Consider the following 19,023-nt stretch of genomic DNA (forward strand, 5'->3'; position numbering starts at 1 on the left):
TTGCCGCCGACTCTACTATTCATTAGACGTGTTCGTTTCATTGACGATTGTTCATATTTTGTTCCATGTTGCATTAGTGTTCTTCGTCCTAGCAATTTCTGATTTAAATCTGTACACGTCTTATATTTCTACTTTGTGCTTCAGTAGAAAGTGTATATACTCTAATTTCCTAAATGTACCCTTGAAATTATTTAGCTTAGTTAATTAAAGATCTCGGGAGGAGATTTGTACTTTGCGCTTCAAGACACATTCATTAAGTGCATATACAAGTAGGTACGTATGTGTTTAGGCTACAGCTACATGCCTACATTACATTTACATGTATATGCAAGTACGTATGTAGGTATAATAGTATACATAGAAATAAATATCTTGTAACTTTGTAAGGCACGGAAAAGGGTGGACAGAGCGGCCAAATATTAGAAGGAGATGTACGTGAAGTGTCTATTGTGCGATTGTTTGGAAGGATGGACTGATGGACACAATACATAACTTTTTTTTCTAGAAGCATCACAATACATAACTTTTAATCAGCAACGTGGTTTCATTTATTCACCTATCCTACGTCGTTTTCAAACCTTAAATCTCTCTTTTCCCTTTGTCCCCTCTCTCTATATTAATCTCCTGAATGGTTTCTCCTATTCACTCGTCACCTTCTCTCGTGAGCTCACTCAAGGGTCCAAAAAGTGTTTCTTTACTCTTTTGTTGTTCTTTCTCCTTTCTCGTTTTCTGAGAGAAGAGATACATAAGAGATGGGAAGGACTCCGTGTTGTGAGAAAATAGGACTTAAGAGAGGGAGATGGACCGCGGAGGAAGATGAGACCCTCACTAACTATATTCAAATCAATGGTGAAGGTTCTTGGCGGTCTTTGCCTAAGAAAGCTGGTATGTCTATTTCTAAATATCAAGATTAATTTTATCCTTTTTCTTATCTGATCCACATATATAATATACAGCGGGAGTTTAAATTTCAGCATTCTAAAAACGACTAAGTTCACATTGCTATAAAAGCTATATTGACCAAGAAGAATTGTGATTTTGTATATTTGATTGTGAATTCTAACTAATAAAAAAAAACTTCTCTAAAATTATGCATGGTCTAACCACAGTTACAAAATTTGAAGGATTGTTGAGGTGTGGAAAGAGCTGTAGACTAAGGTGGATAAACTATTTGAGAATGGACTTGAAAAGAGGAAATATTACGGCCGAGGAAGACGAGACAATCGTCAAGTTGCATTCCCTTCTTGGCAATAGGTAACTGATAAACCAATTTAATTTCACATCACCTCGTTCACAGTTTACAGATAACGGGTTTGTACGTGAATCAGGATTTCGTGTGACAACTTAAAAACTTAGAGCACCTCCGGCCATAACCATTGATACTTACTAAGTATCTAAGTAATCAAAGAAAAAAAAATCAAGAAAGTTACAAGAAAGATAACAAAAGTTTTTTAAACTATAACTTTTAAGATGCTCTCTAAATACTTTGATAACACATGTCAATATATGACTAGTTTAATTTTCTTGTAAACATTAAAACATATAACTTACTAAAATATTATTTTTGTTTGATAATGACCCCATCTTAAATACTAAGCCGATGGAGGTGCTGTTAAAAACATATAGAAAATGGTTAGACAGGGATATGGTATCCAACTATTCCAATTTTTTTTTTTTGAAAAATAGTGTGATCAAAGGTACTGTTCTGATCTTGTGATCATTATTGTACTGTCATCATATATTTATTACATTATTATATTAATTTGATAAAATTAACTTAATTAAAAACAAATAAATCAGTTTGTAACGGATTGAAGACACAATCTGGTAAATGAAAATTATACTAATTTAATAAAGCAACATAATTAAAAATAAATTATTAATTTGTAACGGGTTTAAGACACAGATAAAAGAAAAATTTTAGTCGCTAAAACACCTAATAAAATTGGATGGAGTTAAAATTATAACTGAAAATAAAAAAAAAATAAAGGAACAAAGACTGAAAAATAAGAAAGTTATAAACTAATTTCAAGAGAGATTATTTTAGTATACACTTTAATAACTACAATGAAATTTGAAATTTTTTTGGTGGGGTCGGCCAATCCCCTTACTTGCAAGTGACTCTTTGGGTATATCGCTAATGGAGCTGGTCCAACCTCTTTCCAATAAAAAATCTCATTAATCCATCCATAGTCTATATATCAGGTGTACCACTTTATGTCAATCAAAAGCACTGAAATTATGCTCTAGTAGCATATTTTTTTAGTATTTGTGATTTGCTTCGTAGTTCATAGATATCTGATTCTTTTATTTGTTTTGATATCCAGAGTTTTTTTTATATTTACGAATATTGGCAGATATTTAAAGATATTTTATCTACTTTATTCAATATAAAAATATAAAAAATAATACTGATTTATCTTTTAGAAATACCTTTTACATAATAAAATATAAAGTAAAAACTAATGAAACTATATGTTTTAATAATTTTAAAAAATTAATATGTTTTCTTATAAAAAATGTTTTTAGAAAAATTGTAGTTTTGTATACAGAATTTATATTCTTTTCTTTTAATTTAATATTTTTATAAGTAACATTAAAAATAAATTTTAACGGATAATAAATTTTAGTATTTGATTTTCTTCATATTTTAATAATTTTTAAAAAATTAATATGTTTTCTTATAAGGTTTTTAGAAAAATTGTAGTTTTGTATACAGAATTTATATTCTTTTCTTTTAATTTAATATTTTTATAAGTAACATTAAAAATAAATTTTAACGGATAATAAATTTTAGTATTTGATTTTCTTCATAGACTTATGGATATCCGTATTTTTTGGATCATTCTGATCAAATCTAAGTGAATCGAATCAAAGTAAACTGATAAAATGTTCAGATATCAGAGATTAATTTTTGTTAGACCGGTACAACCTCTTATTAAAAAGAATTATGTCCACACAAATATATTATACTGTGAAGAAAAAAATGTTTTGAGTTAATGAAAAGCCGACAGAATAATTATTTAACTAGACCTTGAGACGGGTATTTATTTTCTGTTTTTAGGTTTTTATATTAAATGATGAATTTGTAATATTTACACATAAATCAAGATTGAAAATTAATTTTTGCAGTTATAAAAAAATTAAAATTAAAAGCTTAATAAAATATTCTGATATAAAATTTAAATTTCTTAATTAAAATAATATAGACGTGGGTCATAATTTTTTCCAATTCCAAAATCTTAGCATCCCAAATAAAATAAATTTATAAATACATAAAATATATAAACATATTTGGAACTATAATTTCTATTAAAATAAATTTGCTATAAAATAATTTAGCGTTGTTGTTTATTTTCGTAAAGATTTGATTAAGAAAATAGATTATTTAAATTAAGAAAAAACATTAAATGCTTAAATCTATTATTTAATTAGGAAAAGTCATGTATAAGTTCAATAAATATCTCATTGACATATAATGTAAATAAGTGGTATATTAAGGGATATTTCTCTTTTGTACTTCTTTTTTAATAATATAGATGATTGTTGTGGTTTAATACTTTTGTGAACATTTAAAACGCCGATTTTATTGTTATATTATAACAACCAGTCTAAAATTTTATATTTTTATTTAATCAATATTTATATCATATGATTTGAAATTTTATTTCATATTTAAAAGATAGTAATAATATTTTATTAATATATGTATTTTCAAGTCTTTTACGTAAAGATTTCATCTCTCTTCAATATAAACAAACCATCTAAAAACAATATCTCCCCTCAATCTAAACGAACGAATATAACAGATCTATATTGATGTTTAATAACTACTTTAAGTTATTGTTGCAGTGTTTATTTGTTTAAATTCTAATTAAGAAAAAGTATTTACAAATTAGAAAAGACAACTATAATTAAGGGAACTAAATTTATTATTTCAATAGCATTCTAATATAAATAACTTCAAAAATTTATGGATATTTTCAAAGTGTACTTATGTTTTAATAATATAGATTGATTTGTCTAAATTTATAATATATCACTCTCACGTTTGTGCTTTCTGACTAACTTTTTTTGTGTGTATAGATGGTCGCTTATTGCAACACATCTACCTGGAAGAACAGACAACGAAATTAAAAACTACTGGAACTCACATCTTAGCCGCAAAATCTACGCATTCACGGGCCGCAGAAATGAGCACGGTCTAAACGTCACCGACTTAGTTCTGAATAGATCTTTTTCTTCGTCTTCTTGTTCTTCCTCGCGAGCCAAGAAGAAGAAAGGAAGAACTAGTAGGGCATCCATGAAGAAACACAAGCAAAGGTTGACGGCCTCGCAATGTACCCCACAACTGAAAGAGCTGGAGAGTGATATCAGTGAGGAAAGGCACAATGGTAATTTCGAAGGAAAGTCTTTGGAGCCTTATGAGTGGTTGGATGGTGAGATAGAGCGGCTCATGGGTAGTTTTGTCTGGGAATGTACTAACGAAGAGACGGTGGTTGAAGTAAATCACGATGATTCTGATCAGAACAAGGTGTGTGAGAGTGGGGACAACAGTAGTTGTTGTGTGGGTTTGTTTGAGGAAGAACATGGAAAGCTTGGTAATCTAGAGGTTGACCATGACATGAATGTGGAAAAGGAAAGAGAGGGGAGTGGTCTTAGTTCAAATTCAAATGAAAATGGTGATAAAGATTGGTGGGTTGATCTATGCGATTCTTTAGAAATTGGATTTGGGATTGATGATGAGTTGCTTGGTTGGGAGTTTCAAGGTGATGTACCTTGTCAAAGTGATGATCTCTGGGATCTCTCAGATTTTGGAGAAATACCGCAGGTGGATCGTATATGAGAAGGTCTATTAACCTGATAAAGCATCGATCTAATAATTGTAGAGTATATTGTTTTGTTTGGAGTGGATCTAAATGTTAGGATAAATATAGCCTCCAGTTTAAACCAGTTTGAAGCACGTTATTGTTTAATCTAACTTTCTACACTGTTTTATTGTTATTTAAAGTGTTAGCTCTTTTTTATGTTTCATTGCTAATATTATGGATTGATAAGTACAAAAGCTCTAATCTTATTTGAAACCATGCAGAATACGTTAATATATGGGTCTGAACCCTTAGATACCTGGCAATATTCTTTAGATCATCTCTAATCCAACACCAAAACTCTATTTTAGTGAGATTTTGACACAAAAATCTTTTCCAATTCAACAATTAAAATTACACCATTTTGGTATAACAATATAACTTCACTCCAAATTTGATGTGGCACTATTCATAATACTTAAATACTAACAGTTTTCATTTATTTTATAATTAAAATACAAAATTAGATAAATGACAATAGAAATAAATAAATATATATATATATATATATATAATATTATAAAGTTGCTTTTAGTGTTAAGTTTGATGTTGTGGTCGGAGATAAAAAAAAAATTTACTGCTGAAACTACACTAAAATAGTGTGAAATTAATACTAAAATAGTGTGACTTCTAAGTTCCAAAAAATAACTTTAATACTAAACCCTCATACTATCTCCATGGATGAAATTTTGTAAAATACTTGTAAAATTACGAGAACGTATTTACGATGAAATTTTCTTTCGTCATAAAATAATACTTAATTTTTTTTCAGAACGAGATAGTTTTGGAGATAAAAGAATTTCGATTGTAACTAACACCATTCAGATTCGACTCGAACTGAAAGGGATGCTTTACACTAGAAATAGTATTAGCGCCGGCTGGTCCGAGGTATGGGGGATTATTTTGGCCGAAAGCCCAGATATCTTCTGGTATATAAAAAAAATTTGTAAAATTACAAGAAAAATGATTTATCGTAAAGTCATTGTAACTTTACGGTGAAAATATGAGAAAAAAGATTTTTTTTCATAAAGTCCTCGTAAAATTATAATGATTTACGACGGACCATGTTACGGATATTTTTGGTGAAAGCATGTATTCAGTGCGTTTAACTTAACTAATTTCGTTGTAAATCCGTTATAAAACAGATGTAACAGAGTTGTAAAACCCTAATAAAACTACTCCTTATAAATTTTTTGTTATACATTCACCTACCAAACTCAAATTTTTTATATATATGTCATTTTCACTACTAAGAACACACAAACAAATGTAAAGAGAAAAGTCGAGAAGAAAATTTAAGAAAAAGGAAATGGTTGATGGTTATAATATATATTTACGAGTTACTGAATATTGAAATCCAATAAGGACATGTAAATGTGTTCATTGTTGAATCGTGTATACATACAAATATACACTGTCAGGGTCTAGCCCAAAATAACGATCTAAAGATCTTTTTTTAAAGCACCTTTTTCTCTGAAAAAGAAAATATATTTAGAAAAACAAATCCTCGATAAAAAGAAGAACACTCCTCCTCTCAATGCGCCTCTTCTTTCTTTCTTTCTTTTTCTCACTCTCTCTCTTACCTATGTAGATTTCCAGACTTCAAAGTCAAGTATCTGAATCCAAATCTCTGACAATGGAAGCAAACCAGTTAGATGGTTTGTCTACACTTGTCCTCATTCTACTACTATCGCTGACTTCGACAGTGACATCAAAGGACGAGGTTGTTTCCTGTACAATGTGTTCTTCCTGCGACAATCCTTGTAATCCAGTCCCATCATATCCTCCCCCTCCGCCGCCTTCTCGTCCACCACCGTCACCATCAACCACTACCGCATGTCCTCCGCCTCCTTCTCCTCCCAGCTCCGGTGGTGGTAGCTCTTACTATTACCCTCCTCCTTCACAGTCCGGTGGCGACAAATACCCTCCTCCTTACGGTGACGGCGGCCAAGGTTATTACTATCCTCCGCCGTATTCAGGAAACTATCCTACGCCGCCTCCGCCGAACCCCATCGTCCCTTATTTCCCGTTCTACTATCATACGCCACCGCCAGGTTCCGGTTCAGATCGGTTTATGGGTTCTAGTTCTGTTCTCTTTGTTCTTTTCGCCATGTTCCTCTGTTTAGTATAACGGTAAAATCGTCGGAGTTCACCGGATAATACGTTCAAGTCGGAACAGTGGGGGCAGATCGGTAGATCTACCATAGTCCTTTGAAGGTGTTAGATATCATTGATCATGAAAACCAGATGTTGGATCAAATGATTGATTAGCTTTTACTTTCTTGAACCTGTATAACTCTTTTCTTGAAAAATTGTATTGAAAAGTTTGTTGTTAATTAACATTTTTATTACTCGATATTCAGAAATAAATAATTGTTACTTTCTATGCGTTATCAACTGTATGATTGATTTACTTTCTAGTGGTTTGCACTCAATTAGAGCATCTTCAACCCTAATCCATAATTTATTCCAAATTAAAAAACAAATTTGAAAATAGAATAGAAAATAGATTGATGACAAAAAAATAAAAGCATGATGTTGGATCAAATGATCGATTTGTCGGTTGAGCTTCAATTACTCTTTGATTAACCACTTCCGTCGTCTTTTTAAGACTAATACAAGTATAGTCATACAAATCAAACAAGTATTAAAAGGTAAATAAGAAGCCCAGGGAGAGTGTCCACGTCGGATGATTTAATCGGCCAATGGGGTTAGATTTTTTACCCATGTCATTCTCGCTTTGGTTTGCGACTGGGCTTTAGTTTTTTTTTTTTGGGTTGGTCTGTCAATATTTTTATGGCCCATTAAGTCCATTTATCCTTCAAACCTCGCCGCATAGATCGTATCGCTTCATGAAACTTTTTTCTTCGATCCCCAATCTTCTCTCTCGATCGTGAAACCTTTGCTCTCCCCCTTCCCTGTTCCGTTTGAACATCACTCTGATCGACGATCATTCATTACAACCCTCACTTCGTTTCAACATTAACTCCCATTTATGGATTCTCTTCGGCTTTCTCCTTTTCATTCTTTATATAAAACACAGAATCTCTGTTTCGTTTCGATCAAACTCGGTTGTAAATTCTCTCAGTCATACAGCAATGAGTTCCGACGGCAAATCCATGGTATCTGGTGCTTCCAAATCGGAGAAACCAAAAGGCGCGGCCACCGACTCCTTTCCCGGGACGACCAAGCTCATCGGCGCTCCCCGTGACTCTTCCGTCCTCTCAGGCGGCAATACCGGTGTCTCGATCGGTCGAACTAACTCAAAGAAATCTACTGGTAATAACTCGTGACGATTGTTTTTTCAAAATATTATTATTCTCCCCGATTAATTAACAAATTAAAAAACGAGTTTGTTTCTTTTCAAATTACTATTATACTGTCCGTCTGATTGCTAGATACAGAATTCGAGCCACAATTTCTCTTTCTCTTCGTAACCGCCTGTTTGTGCATACGGCTCTCAAATCTCTTTTTGGGCTTACTCAAGTGCACAGTTGTTATAATCTATCACCTTTACTATTATTCATATTTATTTAGATGCATCTTTGTACATGACTACGTTTTTGTCTGTGTGAAAGGAGTAGAGTACATTTGAAAAAAAAATTCTTAAATCATCCGACCAGCATGTTTCATCAAGTTATCTTTGCAAAGTAGTTTCTGTTTTGTTCTAAAACAACAAATAAAAAAAATCTTTGATCAGGCATGAAAATACAGCACTTTACAGAAATATATACTCTTCTGCTTCCAATGATTAAAAGAATATACTGTCCGTCTGATTGCTAGATACAAAATTCGAGTTTGACCTTTTCAAATTACTATTAAATTGTCGGTCTGTTTCTTAAATATGAGCTCAAAGATGAGAATTTTTAAAACACAGATTGTTTGATAATAGTCGTTGTGAAGGTGATGGTCGTCTGGTTAATTGCAGCTATATTACGGTTCCGTTGATGTGTTTCTGCGGTGTTGATCTTTGTTTCTGGATTTCATTGCTTTTTTTTTTTTGCAAGCGTAGCTCACAATACATTGGCCGATGTAGTGGACAATTATATAGAAATAACTTTTTCTCTGCTTTCTATAAGCTCTTTCTTCAGCATAATCGTGCATTTTAGGCTATTGCCACAAACAATATTCCCTCCCTTCCGCTACACTCATCCGCTAAATAAATCAACATGTTTTCTTTTGAATATGAATGATATATTCTGTCATCAAAGATGAGAATTTTTAAAACACATGTCATCAGTATGTTTAGCTCTCTTTGTTGATGTCCACTTTTATATTTATCTACAGGGTCGATCGGTGAGACCGCGAAGTCCGGTTCCTCTTTAGGCGTTAAAGGCAAGGGCGCTATCTCATCTGTCAACAAAGGGAAGGCCGTCGTCACCGCCAACGGCGGAGAAGTGACAACTTTCAGACATGCCAAATTCGGACCGCATGAACGCGAAGTGAGGTTCCGGTTGATCCACTATTGGGAATCTCGAACTATCAAGACGAAGCTGCTGCTCGGTCTCGAGATGCTTCTCATCGATGAAGAGGTATAACCTGAATTAAGTATATTGGTTTGAATGCTCACACTTTGAATTATGCTGCTGATACTGTGAACACTGTATCAATTCACACTTATCGATCTGTTTTGGTTGTTGTTCCATTTCGGATTAACTATATATTTACTATTATAGTTTAGTTTAAAAAGTTTTCCTGTCTAGCTTATCTTATTCAATCTCTCCAATGTTGTTCATAGGGAACGGTTATCCAAGGCTTCATCCCAGCAGGGAAGATGGATACCTATTTGCCACACCTGAAACCTGGTGGCCTTTACAGGCTCTATAACTTTTTCGGGTCATACAACAAGAATCTTTATCGGGTAGCCGAGCCAGAAGTGACCATCACCTTCACAACGACTTCTGTCCTCACTGATCTGGATGACGACTCTGTTTGTATCCCTGACGACCGTTTTCGATTTCATGGATATGCTGAGTTCGAGGCTGCCTGCGACCTGAAAGGGGATCTATATGGTGAGTTCCGTTTCAATTTCTTTACAGTAGTTCTTCCGTTTGGCTAGGATTAGGTTCTGTGGCTAGGATTATGTTCTGTATCAGAATTATATATAGGTCTCATTGCTAGGTGTATATGATATAAGTATTGAGTTTTGATGTCTTTTCCAGATTGTATTGGCCATATGAAGCTTGTGAATGGCCAGGTTCTCAATGACAGTCTCGTGGTAGATGTCACCGAGATAGCTTTAACTCGCCGAGTTCAGCTTCATGTTCAGACACATGAGTAAGTAAAAACTATACCTTCTTCTACTAACATATTTTGGCATTTTTATAACACGGGATTTGGGTGTTGCAGTGGTCCGGTGATGAAGCTGTACCTGTGGGACGAGGCTGCCCTAAGCTTTGGTGAGAAATTTAAAGCATCTGGAGGAGCTGCAAGAGTTGTTTTGGTCACCACCTTGAACCCGAAACGATTGGCTTTTGGAGGTTCGTAATATAACCTTTTAAATATCGTTTGAGAAGTTACTTAGTGTGGATAGTTAAATATCGTTTGAGAAGTTACTTAGTCTGGATAGTGAATCTTAACTGGATAGGTTAGCTTTGCGTGATAGGTCTACATTGGATTGGAATTGGTGATTATTACATATGATAGAATAGAAATCCTCTGTGAGGAATTAAGATTAGAGTAAACTCATTAGGTTCCGAAATGACAAATACTGTAGATATACATTACTCTATATCTCATTTTTAATTATAGTTTTGCCTCTGTCTAATACAAATGGTTCTGTTATAGGTGCCTTAGGTATCTCTACTATGGCTTCATCGCGAGTATTTCTTGACAACGATGTTCAAGCAACCCGTGATTATCTCACTTGGTAAGCGTACATGTGTTAGGGTTGTCAGTTAGATTGTAGTTCGTTCTTAATCCCATGATTGTGATTGATTTTTCCACATTGTTTTCAGGTTGAACTCGAACCTAGCTGTTGCTAATAGAGTTGATGCAGCCGTTGTCACTAAGCGTGAAACAGTGACCATAGGTGAACTCCTCTCCTATATGAAGCATGCCGATGCAAAGGTAATTCATAACCAATGGATTAGCAGCAGTTGTGAAAGTATTAGTTTCCCAACTACTTTTACAAATATTATGCAGGTTGCTTGGTTTGAGTGCTTGGCAACCATTGGTGATGTTGTGCACGGTTCAGCATGGTATTACATAGGTTGTGGTGGATGCCACACCAAGGCAATCAAAGGTGCTACCTCACTGATGTGCAAAAAATGTGGGAAAAGTGATATTGTTGGTGTTCCACAGTAAGTAAATGTGTATGACAATTTAGAAGTGGGATGAAGTAATGTGTTGCGGTAATAATTTCCTCCTGATACAGGTACCTAGCCAAGATATCTGTGTATGACGATGCCAACCAGGTCTTCTTTGTGCTCCTTGGCGATGCTGGTCAAGAGCTGACTGGAAAGAAAGCCTCTGAGTTGGTTGAGAGTTATTTTGAGGTAAATACATACCTATCTCACTTTGTTATTTCATTATGTGTTCCCCAATATATTTATAAATGTTACTGATAAATGTTAAATGTGTGCTAGGCCAATGAGAATGTGGGAACTGATCAATTAGTTCCGGTTCCTCAAGCTCTGCTTAGTACCATTGGACAGTCTCGCAAGTTCATTGTGAAGATATCAGAGCACAACTTGACTGGCAAGACACAGACCTTGACTGTGACAAAGGTGCTTCCTGTAGAAGATCCGGAGCTTGAAGGTGATTTAGAAGAAACTGTGGCTCTACCAGATACCAAGCTCATGGGAATTGCTGAGAGTGGTTCATCCGCAGTGTATGAAGCGTCTGATGGTGAGAGGGTTAAAAGGTCTGGTGATGTTGTTGATGTGGAAGAGCACAAGAGGGTCAAATGTGGCTAAGATATGTGTCAACGGTTGTTCTGTGGTTACCAATACTCTATGTTTTGTTTTTTTCATTTTCGGCCATCAACTTTGCAACATTGAACTGTTTTTTTTTATACTCTCTGGTTGTTAAACTTTCTGTTTACTGGAATTTATCCAAGATCGAATTTTTATAATCTTAGTCTTCTTTGTACCTTAGGCTTATTTGGTTCATTATTTCCTTGCAGAGATAACTTAGAGAGAAACTGTTACAACTATTTACAAATGAAATCACTTCTTTGTTTATAAATAGAAACACTATGTTTTGTTTCTTTTTATAATCTTAGTTGTGTTGTACCTTAGAGTTTATATGTTCTTCTCTCACTTCATCTTAAAATAAAAAAGCAGATTTTGACATAAGAAAAAAAATAATTTGGGAAAGCACTCCTCTAACAGAAAATATTCTGATTTAAAAAAATTAGCATCTGTTATAGTAATACTGTCGATATTATTTTCGTGTTCCATTTTCATTAACATATGATTATGGAGAAGGTTAACAAATGTAACTTACTCTAACAGGAAATATTCTTTGCTTATCTTATTCAGGTCTTTCTTATTAATCAATTCAAATTTTCAGACCTGTATTTAAGAGTGATAACAACAATTTTATTAACTCCAGATAATAAAAACAACAGTGTAACTTACAAACGTTACGAAAAAAACTGAAAATCCATTAATCTTACCTTCGCCAGTAGCACTATATAAGAATGAATAATCCCTTATACGTATATAGGATTATCGATTTAGCTCAACATTATGAACGACCGACCACATATTTCTTATTCCTTCTCCTCCGAGACAGAGCCTGCGAATGGAGATCCAGATAGAAAGCTTAGCATCAAGATTAGTAGGAAAAATACCAGTCAAACTGAGATAAATTTTTCCATAAAGTTCTCCACAACCACTACTGGTCATATAACTTATGAGACGGTTGATCTTATGGAGCACATGTTCAGCTTTCATGATATCTTCTTCCCAGTTGCCGATGATATCATTGGATATACCAGTCAGAAGTTCGCTGCTATGATCCCATTTATGAACGATTATGCAGGTATACGAACTTCAAATTATTATATTTTAGGTTGGCTTAGAATAAGGTAAAGGCTCATAGATATATAATTGTGTTTGTGGGAGAAATTTAGTAGTCAATGTTTTTAATTAGTCTATTAGTACGATTCTTATTTAGGTTGTTTTTCAAAAGCGTAAGTTTTTATTTAAATACGAATTATTGTTATTGGCTACTTATGTTTGATGCTTATATCTAGGCACACATGTCCGTGCTGTTCTATCCATAAGAGATTTTAACCCTAACGCGATCAACAGGATAGACCTCGAAGAAGCTTTGATCGACCTACGATCATCAGTGAGGGAACCCGTTCCGGAGTATGCTGGGGAATTGTGCTCCATCTGCCATGACAGCTTCAATGGGACAGATGTTGTAAACTCACTGAGGTGCAACCACATATATCATCATCTATGCATCGCCGAGTGGTTTCACCATAACCTAAGTTGTCCCGCATGCCGTGACATAGATTTCTAAGCTGCAGTTTTCCTCATTAATATAATTAAAAATTATGCTATCATATCTTCTTAGATGAAAAATGTTACTTTCTACCATTGCTTAAAAAAAATTAACTGTGTCAACAATTTCATTTACTTAGATTTCAAAAAAAAATTATCGTAAAATTCTTTTAAAAAAAAAAATTTAAAAAAAAATTAATCCTAAATGATCCCATCGTTTAATACACAATGTTCACAAAAAAACAATTAAATAGAGTCAATTAAACATCAACCATTTTCCGCGCGTAGCGCGGACCTCGGATCTAGTTACTGTAACAATATCTAAATTAATCAGCTAAGTTCGCGGCCAGCAGGATTTGTATATGTTTAATCATTGTACTAGTTTATAATGTTTCACAATTTTTTTTTGTAACTGGAATATTTTACATTTGATTGGCGTTAAACAGAATATATTAACTGTGGAATCGCACCGTTGGAAATTCGAAGTACACATGCGAGAAAATCTTATAGCCAGCTTTACTCCAACACGTATCTTTATGTAGCGAAATAAATATATGTACATTTCCCCTTTGTTTGGCTGAGAACGGGACATTTACAAACACATCACATTCGTTTTTGCCTTTATTAATTGAGCACTAAAACCTACAGAACATTTTTAAAAAATATGAATACCATTATAATAAAATTTAAGAGATATATTGTATAGATAGTAGACTATAGTTCTCAAACCCATTAAACCAAATAATAACGTTTACACCAATACAAGAGGCTAGAATAAATATTTTTGTATAGGTAGTGGCAATTAACCAAAAAGCAAATGATTGATGCAGTGAGACAAAGATCAATGGTCTGTCTCTGCAATTATTGTGGTTTCTTTGTTTAGTATGTTGAGTGTACGCCTGAGTTTGGGCCTCTAGGGGATGATAATTGATTAATTGGTATAATGTTGTAGACATGCTGATGCTGTTAGAATTGGTCAAACGGAAGCATGTGAGGGGTTAACTAACTCAGAGATATAACTTTAATTGGTTAATGTAGTTGTGAGAACGTTAACTAAGGTGAGGTGGAAAAAAAAAACTTAGGTGAGGTGGTATTGTTTGGTTCAAGTTTTAAATCAGACCTTAGGAAAAAATGCCTATTTCAGACTGAAATTTCTGTATCGTGCGCATTCCATCACGAACTCTAATACAGTGCGGATTTCATCATGAACTCATTAAAAATTTGAAATTTCTATACGAACTTTCAAAATCGTGCATAAATCAATGTTGACTATAACGGTGTTAGTCAACCGTCTTAATTTGGTGACTAGATTGCTGACATATCGATTTTGATGAAACGACGTCGTTTTAAGAAATTCTGTAAAATTAAAAACCCGTGTTTCATAAGGTTCGAACCATGGCCTATAACTTAAACAAAAGACTTTTAACCACAGCACCACATTATATTCCTTGTACGTAATTACAAACATTTTAATATATACATCGTTTCGAAAAATTCTGTTGATTTCAAAAAAATGTGTTTAACAGCTAATAATAAATCAAAAATTTCTAAACATAAAATCGAAATTATAAAGCTTCTCCATATATAGAAACATTGAAATTTAGCAAACTAAACGTAACATACATAAACAGACTCAAAAACACCAATTTTTTATTTTTAATCGGATTCAACTAAACCTTAAATAAACTAATGTACCTCATTCTTGTTTCTCAGAGACTTCAGCTTGTAAGGTAAGGTTGTTTCTCAGAAATTTAGCTTTGATTCGTTCTGAAAACCCTAATCCCCATTTAACCTCGAAAACAATTTTGGAGTAGGAGAAAGATGAAATTTGTCGGGACAGAATTTGATTTATTAAAGGAATAAGAGACGATAGACTGTTAATATTTAGTTCTGTTTGGATCGCATTGCAGTATGTCGTGATAGTCCAGTGGTTTAAGAATTAATGAGTTATGTACCATTGCCCGAGTTCGAACCTTGCTTGATTCTTTTTTTCTTTCTAATATCCGTGTGAGTTGTTTATGTATATATTAAAATGTTTGTAATTATGTACAAGGAATATGATGTGGTGCTGTGGTTAAGAGTCTTTTGTTTAAATTACAGACCATTGTTCGAACCCTGGAAAACACAGGTTTTTTAATTTTACAGAATTTCTTAAAACGACATCATTTCATCAAAATCGATATGTCAACAATCCAGTCACCAAATTAAGACGGTTGACTAACACCGTTATAGTCAACATTGATTTATGCACGATTTTGAAAGTTTGTATAGGAATTTCAAATTTTTAATGAGTTCATGATGAAATCCGCACTGTAGTAGAGTTCGTGATGGAATGCGCACGACACGGAAAGTTCAGTCTGAAATAGGCACTTTTTCCTCAGACCTTATATATATTCTTTAGTACAAAAAAAATATATTTAATCTTGCATTCTTTATGAGTTCGAATGAAATTATACAAGGGCGGTTTTGCCGAGAGCTATACAGGACGGACCCTGGCACTGATCAAGAAAAGTTTGGGTTTGACACCTATGATAAATCATGTTCTCTGCATCTGTTTTCCAGGAACTAAAATAGCTCAAATCCTTTCTGCTTCATTTTTTTCAAGTTATATAGAAATGGAGCAACATTTGATTGATAAACTATCAGTATTCTATATTCGTCAAAACTATTAAAATTATTTATCAAAACAAAACTATTGAAACAATTATTGTATGTTAAATTTAACTAGCCCGAGGACATCCTTAGCCTATAGTATTTAGATTTTCTTGGAAATATGTTGGCACATTGTTGGAATGATCAAGTCATGCTAATGTTGTGAAACCTAATAGTAATTTTTAATTTGCGTCCACGACTACACTATTCTCTACAAAACCAACCTACCAACGTGCCTCGCACGAGTTCCAGACTTAGACCATACCTCGACGTGCGTCCTTGTATCCTACAACGTTATACAATAATCACCTAAGATACAGACACCTTTCACCATTTGCCTTCAAATAAACATTTTCTTTCTCAAAGAGAATCAAGCTTACCATTGGAGAGAGCACAATGGGTTTTCTCTTTCCGATCTTATTAGGAGTTTTTCTCTTATTCACCGCTACACCACCATCCTTGTCTCAGCTCCCTCCGGAGATAGTCCCTCCGGCACCGGCGCCGATTTCACCAGAAGAACTTTGCAACGGAATATTCCTCTCCTACACATTCATTCTCGGTCGTCAGATCCCTCCAAACGACACAGCCGATCAGCCGTATAGGTTTGAGTCAGTCCTAACGGTCCTCAACAACGGCCGCGAAGAGCTCAAAGAGTGGCGAGTGTTCGTTGGTTTCCAGCATAACGAGATCCTTACTTCGGCCACCAATGCGATCATCGTCAACGGAACGGACCTTCCTGCTCCCGTAGGAAACGGCACCATCTTCGCTGGATATCCTGTTTCTGACCTCGAAACGGCTATTCAAACGGCCGGAGACTTAAAACAGATGACCGCTACCATTGAGCTCGTAGGGACTCAATTCATGGTGACTCCTCCTGACGTTCCATTGCCATCCAACATATCGCTTGTTAACGATGGTTGGCTATGTCCTGAGCCTACTCCTACCCCTTTCAGTAATAATTCCAACTTATTCCATTTTTCTCTTACGTTTTATTTTTGAAATTAATATAATATTCTGTTACTTCTTATTTCGTTTTGACATAACCCACGCAGCTGTTTGGTCCGTTTTTTATTCATAAAAAGTTATAAAAGTTTTCTACTTTTTTGGTTTAGATTATTTGTTTTTTCAGTTTTTTTTAATTGATGTTAAATTTATTCCTCAAAAAAATCCTTTTTTACATCATGTGTGACTCTGTTTTTTTTTAAATTAAAGAATAGAAAATAAAATTTCAGTTCATTATGCTACATTTAAGTTTATATTGATGATTACACGCATAATGTTCATATATTATTGTTAAAAAAACAAAAAAAAATTATCGGATTTATACATTGTTTTAGTCTTTTGGCATTTACTTACAATATTTAACTTTTCTTTACCCTATTTTTTTAACGATTTGGTCATCTAGAGACCTTTAGTTTTATAAAAGAAAATTTGGTAGTATGCAGTAAAATTTGATTCAACAAGTTTTATTGGTTCATTAGGCAAAAGAGAGATATCAACGTGCTGCATGAGAGACCCGAGCATTGAAGTCAACACAACAACCATCAGCGAAAAGTTCCTTCCACGACAACCCGGAGACTTGACCATAATGTACGATGTGATCCGGTCCTACGATCAGAACTACCTAGCCGAAGTAACGATGGAGAACCACAACCCACTAGGCCGGCTTGACCACTGGGAACTAAGTTTCGACTGGATGCGAGAAGAGTTCATACAGAAAATGCAAGGTGCGTATCCAACGGTCGTAGACGCCACAAAATGCGTATTCGGTCCACAGGCCCAGATCTACACGGGACTAGATTTCGCAGACGTTCTCACGTGTGAGAGACGGCCCATCATTGTGGACTTACCTCCAACCAAGGCAGAGGACCCGGTCCTAGGTAAAATCCCTTCTTGTTGTAGAAATGGTACGATCTTACCACGTACCATGGACCCTTCAAAATCAGCATCAATCTTTACCATGCAAGTCTCCAAAATGCCTCCTGATTTTAACCGTTCCGCGCTTTTCCCGCCACAAAACTGGAGGATCAAAGGGACGCTCAACCCGGATTACTCATGCGGGCCACCCGTTCGGGTCAGCCCGACTTTGTATCCGGATCCGAGCGGTATGCCCACCAACAAAACGTCTTTCGCCAGCTGGCAAATAGTATGCAACATCACACACGCCAAAACGGAAACACCGAAATGCTGCGTTTCCTTCTCAGCTTTCTTTAATGACTCTATCATCCCTTGTAACACGTGCGCTTGCGGTTGCGTCTCGGAGACGCGACGCACCTGCAGCGCCGAGACCCCTGCGTTACTCATCCCTCCAGACGCTCTTCTCGTACCTTTCGAGAACAGAACATCCCTTACGGTTGCGTGGAACGCACTCAAACACAAAACCATCCCTAATCCGATGCCGTGCGGCGACAACTGCGGCGTCTCTGTAAACTGGCACGTGGCGACGGACTACAGAGGTGGATGGACGGCGAGGATCACCATTTTCAACTGGGGAGGAATCGATTTCCCCGACTGGTTTCTAGCGGTTCAGATGAAGAAACCAGCCATACGTGGATTCGAGAAAGCGTACTCGTTCAACGCGAGTCTCTTGAGTGTGGACGGAGGTGTTAACAACACTATTTTCATGGAAGGTCTTCCCGGTTTGGAGTATCTTGTGGCTGAACGTGATGAGTTAGATCCGAAGAAGATTAATCTCAGGGTGCCTGGTAAGCAGCAGTCTGTGATACAGTTCAGTAAGAAACTTACGCCGGGGATTAATGTGCCGGAGCGTGACGGGTTTCCGGCGAAAGTTATATTCAACGGTGAGGAATGTTTGCTTCCTGATGTGCTTCCACTTGCAAGTGGTGGAAGAAGAAATGGGTTTGATACTAGTAAGGTTTTGTTGTGTATGGTGATTTTTGTTGTGGCGTTGGTAATTTAATTGTGATCTTTGTAGAATTTATATAATATGGTTTTTCTTGATTGATTAGTTTGTTTTGTAAAATAAAATTGTTCTTTTACTCAATGTGGCTTCGGTGTTTGAAAATCGTAGATTTTAAGTTTTT

At 35.0% G+C, this 19,023-nt stretch overlaps 4 protein-coding genes across 5 annotated transcripts; all 4 read left to right on the top strand.

Annotated features, from left to right (window-relative positions):
- Window positions 1-653: 653 nt before the first annotated feature.
- LOC108825977 (transcription factor MYB111-like) lies at window positions 654-5,046 on the top strand. Of its 2 annotated transcripts, none has more exons than XM_018599340.2 (3): window positions 654-885; window positions 1,125-1,254; window positions 4,087-5,042. In XM_018599340.2, exons 1-3 carry the CDS (start codon window positions 753-755, stop codon window positions 4,844-4,846), a joined length of 1,023 nt encoding a protein of 340 aa, XP_018454842.1. In that variant the 5' UTR covers window positions 654-752; the 3' UTR covers window positions 4,847-5,042. The 2 variants fall into 2 exon arrangements, with proteins under 2 accessions (XP_018454842.1, XP_018454841.1); XM_018599339.2 differs by having other exon boundaries at window positions 660-885; window positions 1,110-1,254; window positions 4,087-5,046.
- A 1,318-nt stretch (window positions 5,047-6,364) lies between these two features.
- LOC108824277 (uncharacterized) lies at window positions 6,365-7,261 on the top strand. Its single transcript, XM_018597669.2, has one exon. The coding sequence runs from the start codon at window positions 6,505-6,507 to the stop codon at window positions 6,997-6,999; it is 495 nt and encodes a 164-aa protein (XP_018453171.1). The 5' UTR covers window positions 6,365-6,504; the 3' UTR covers window positions 7,000-7,261.
- A 448-nt stretch (window positions 7,262-7,709) lies between these two features.
- On the top strand, window positions 7,710-11,943 carry LOC108826353 (uncharacterized). Its single transcript, XM_018599742.2, has 10 exons — window positions 7,710-8,147; window positions 9,156-9,400; window positions 9,607-9,880; window positions 10,031-10,145; window positions 10,218-10,348; window positions 10,656-10,737; window positions 10,826-10,937; window positions 11,013-11,170; window positions 11,245-11,365; window positions 11,456-11,943. Exons 1-10 carry the CDS (start codon window positions 7,967-7,969, stop codon window positions 11,783-11,785), a joined length of 1,749 nt encoding a protein of 582 aa, XP_018455244.1. The 5' UTR covers window positions 7,710-7,966; the 3' UTR covers window positions 11,786-11,943.
- Window positions 11,944-15,788: 3,845 nt separating this feature from the next.
- LOC108826389 (COBRA-like protein 9) lies at window positions 15,789-19,013 on the top strand. The gene is made up of 2 exons (XM_018599775.2): window positions 15,789-16,931; window positions 17,461-19,013. Exons 1-2 carry the CDS (start codon window positions 16,376-16,378, stop codon window positions 18,897-18,899), a joined length of 1,995 nt encoding a protein of 664 aa, XP_018455277.1. The 5' UTR covers window positions 15,789-16,375; the 3' UTR covers window positions 18,900-19,013.
- The last annotated feature ends 10 nt before the right edge of the window (window positions 19,014-19,023 follow it).

This window comes from Raphanus sativus, chromosome 9 (assembly GCF_000801105.2).
Source record: "Raphanus sativus cultivar WK10039 chromosome 9, ASM80110v3, whole genome shotgun sequence".
Classification (NCBI taxonomy): domain Eukaryota; kingdom Viridiplantae; phylum Streptophyta; class Magnoliopsida; order Brassicales; family Brassicaceae; genus Raphanus; species Raphanus sativus.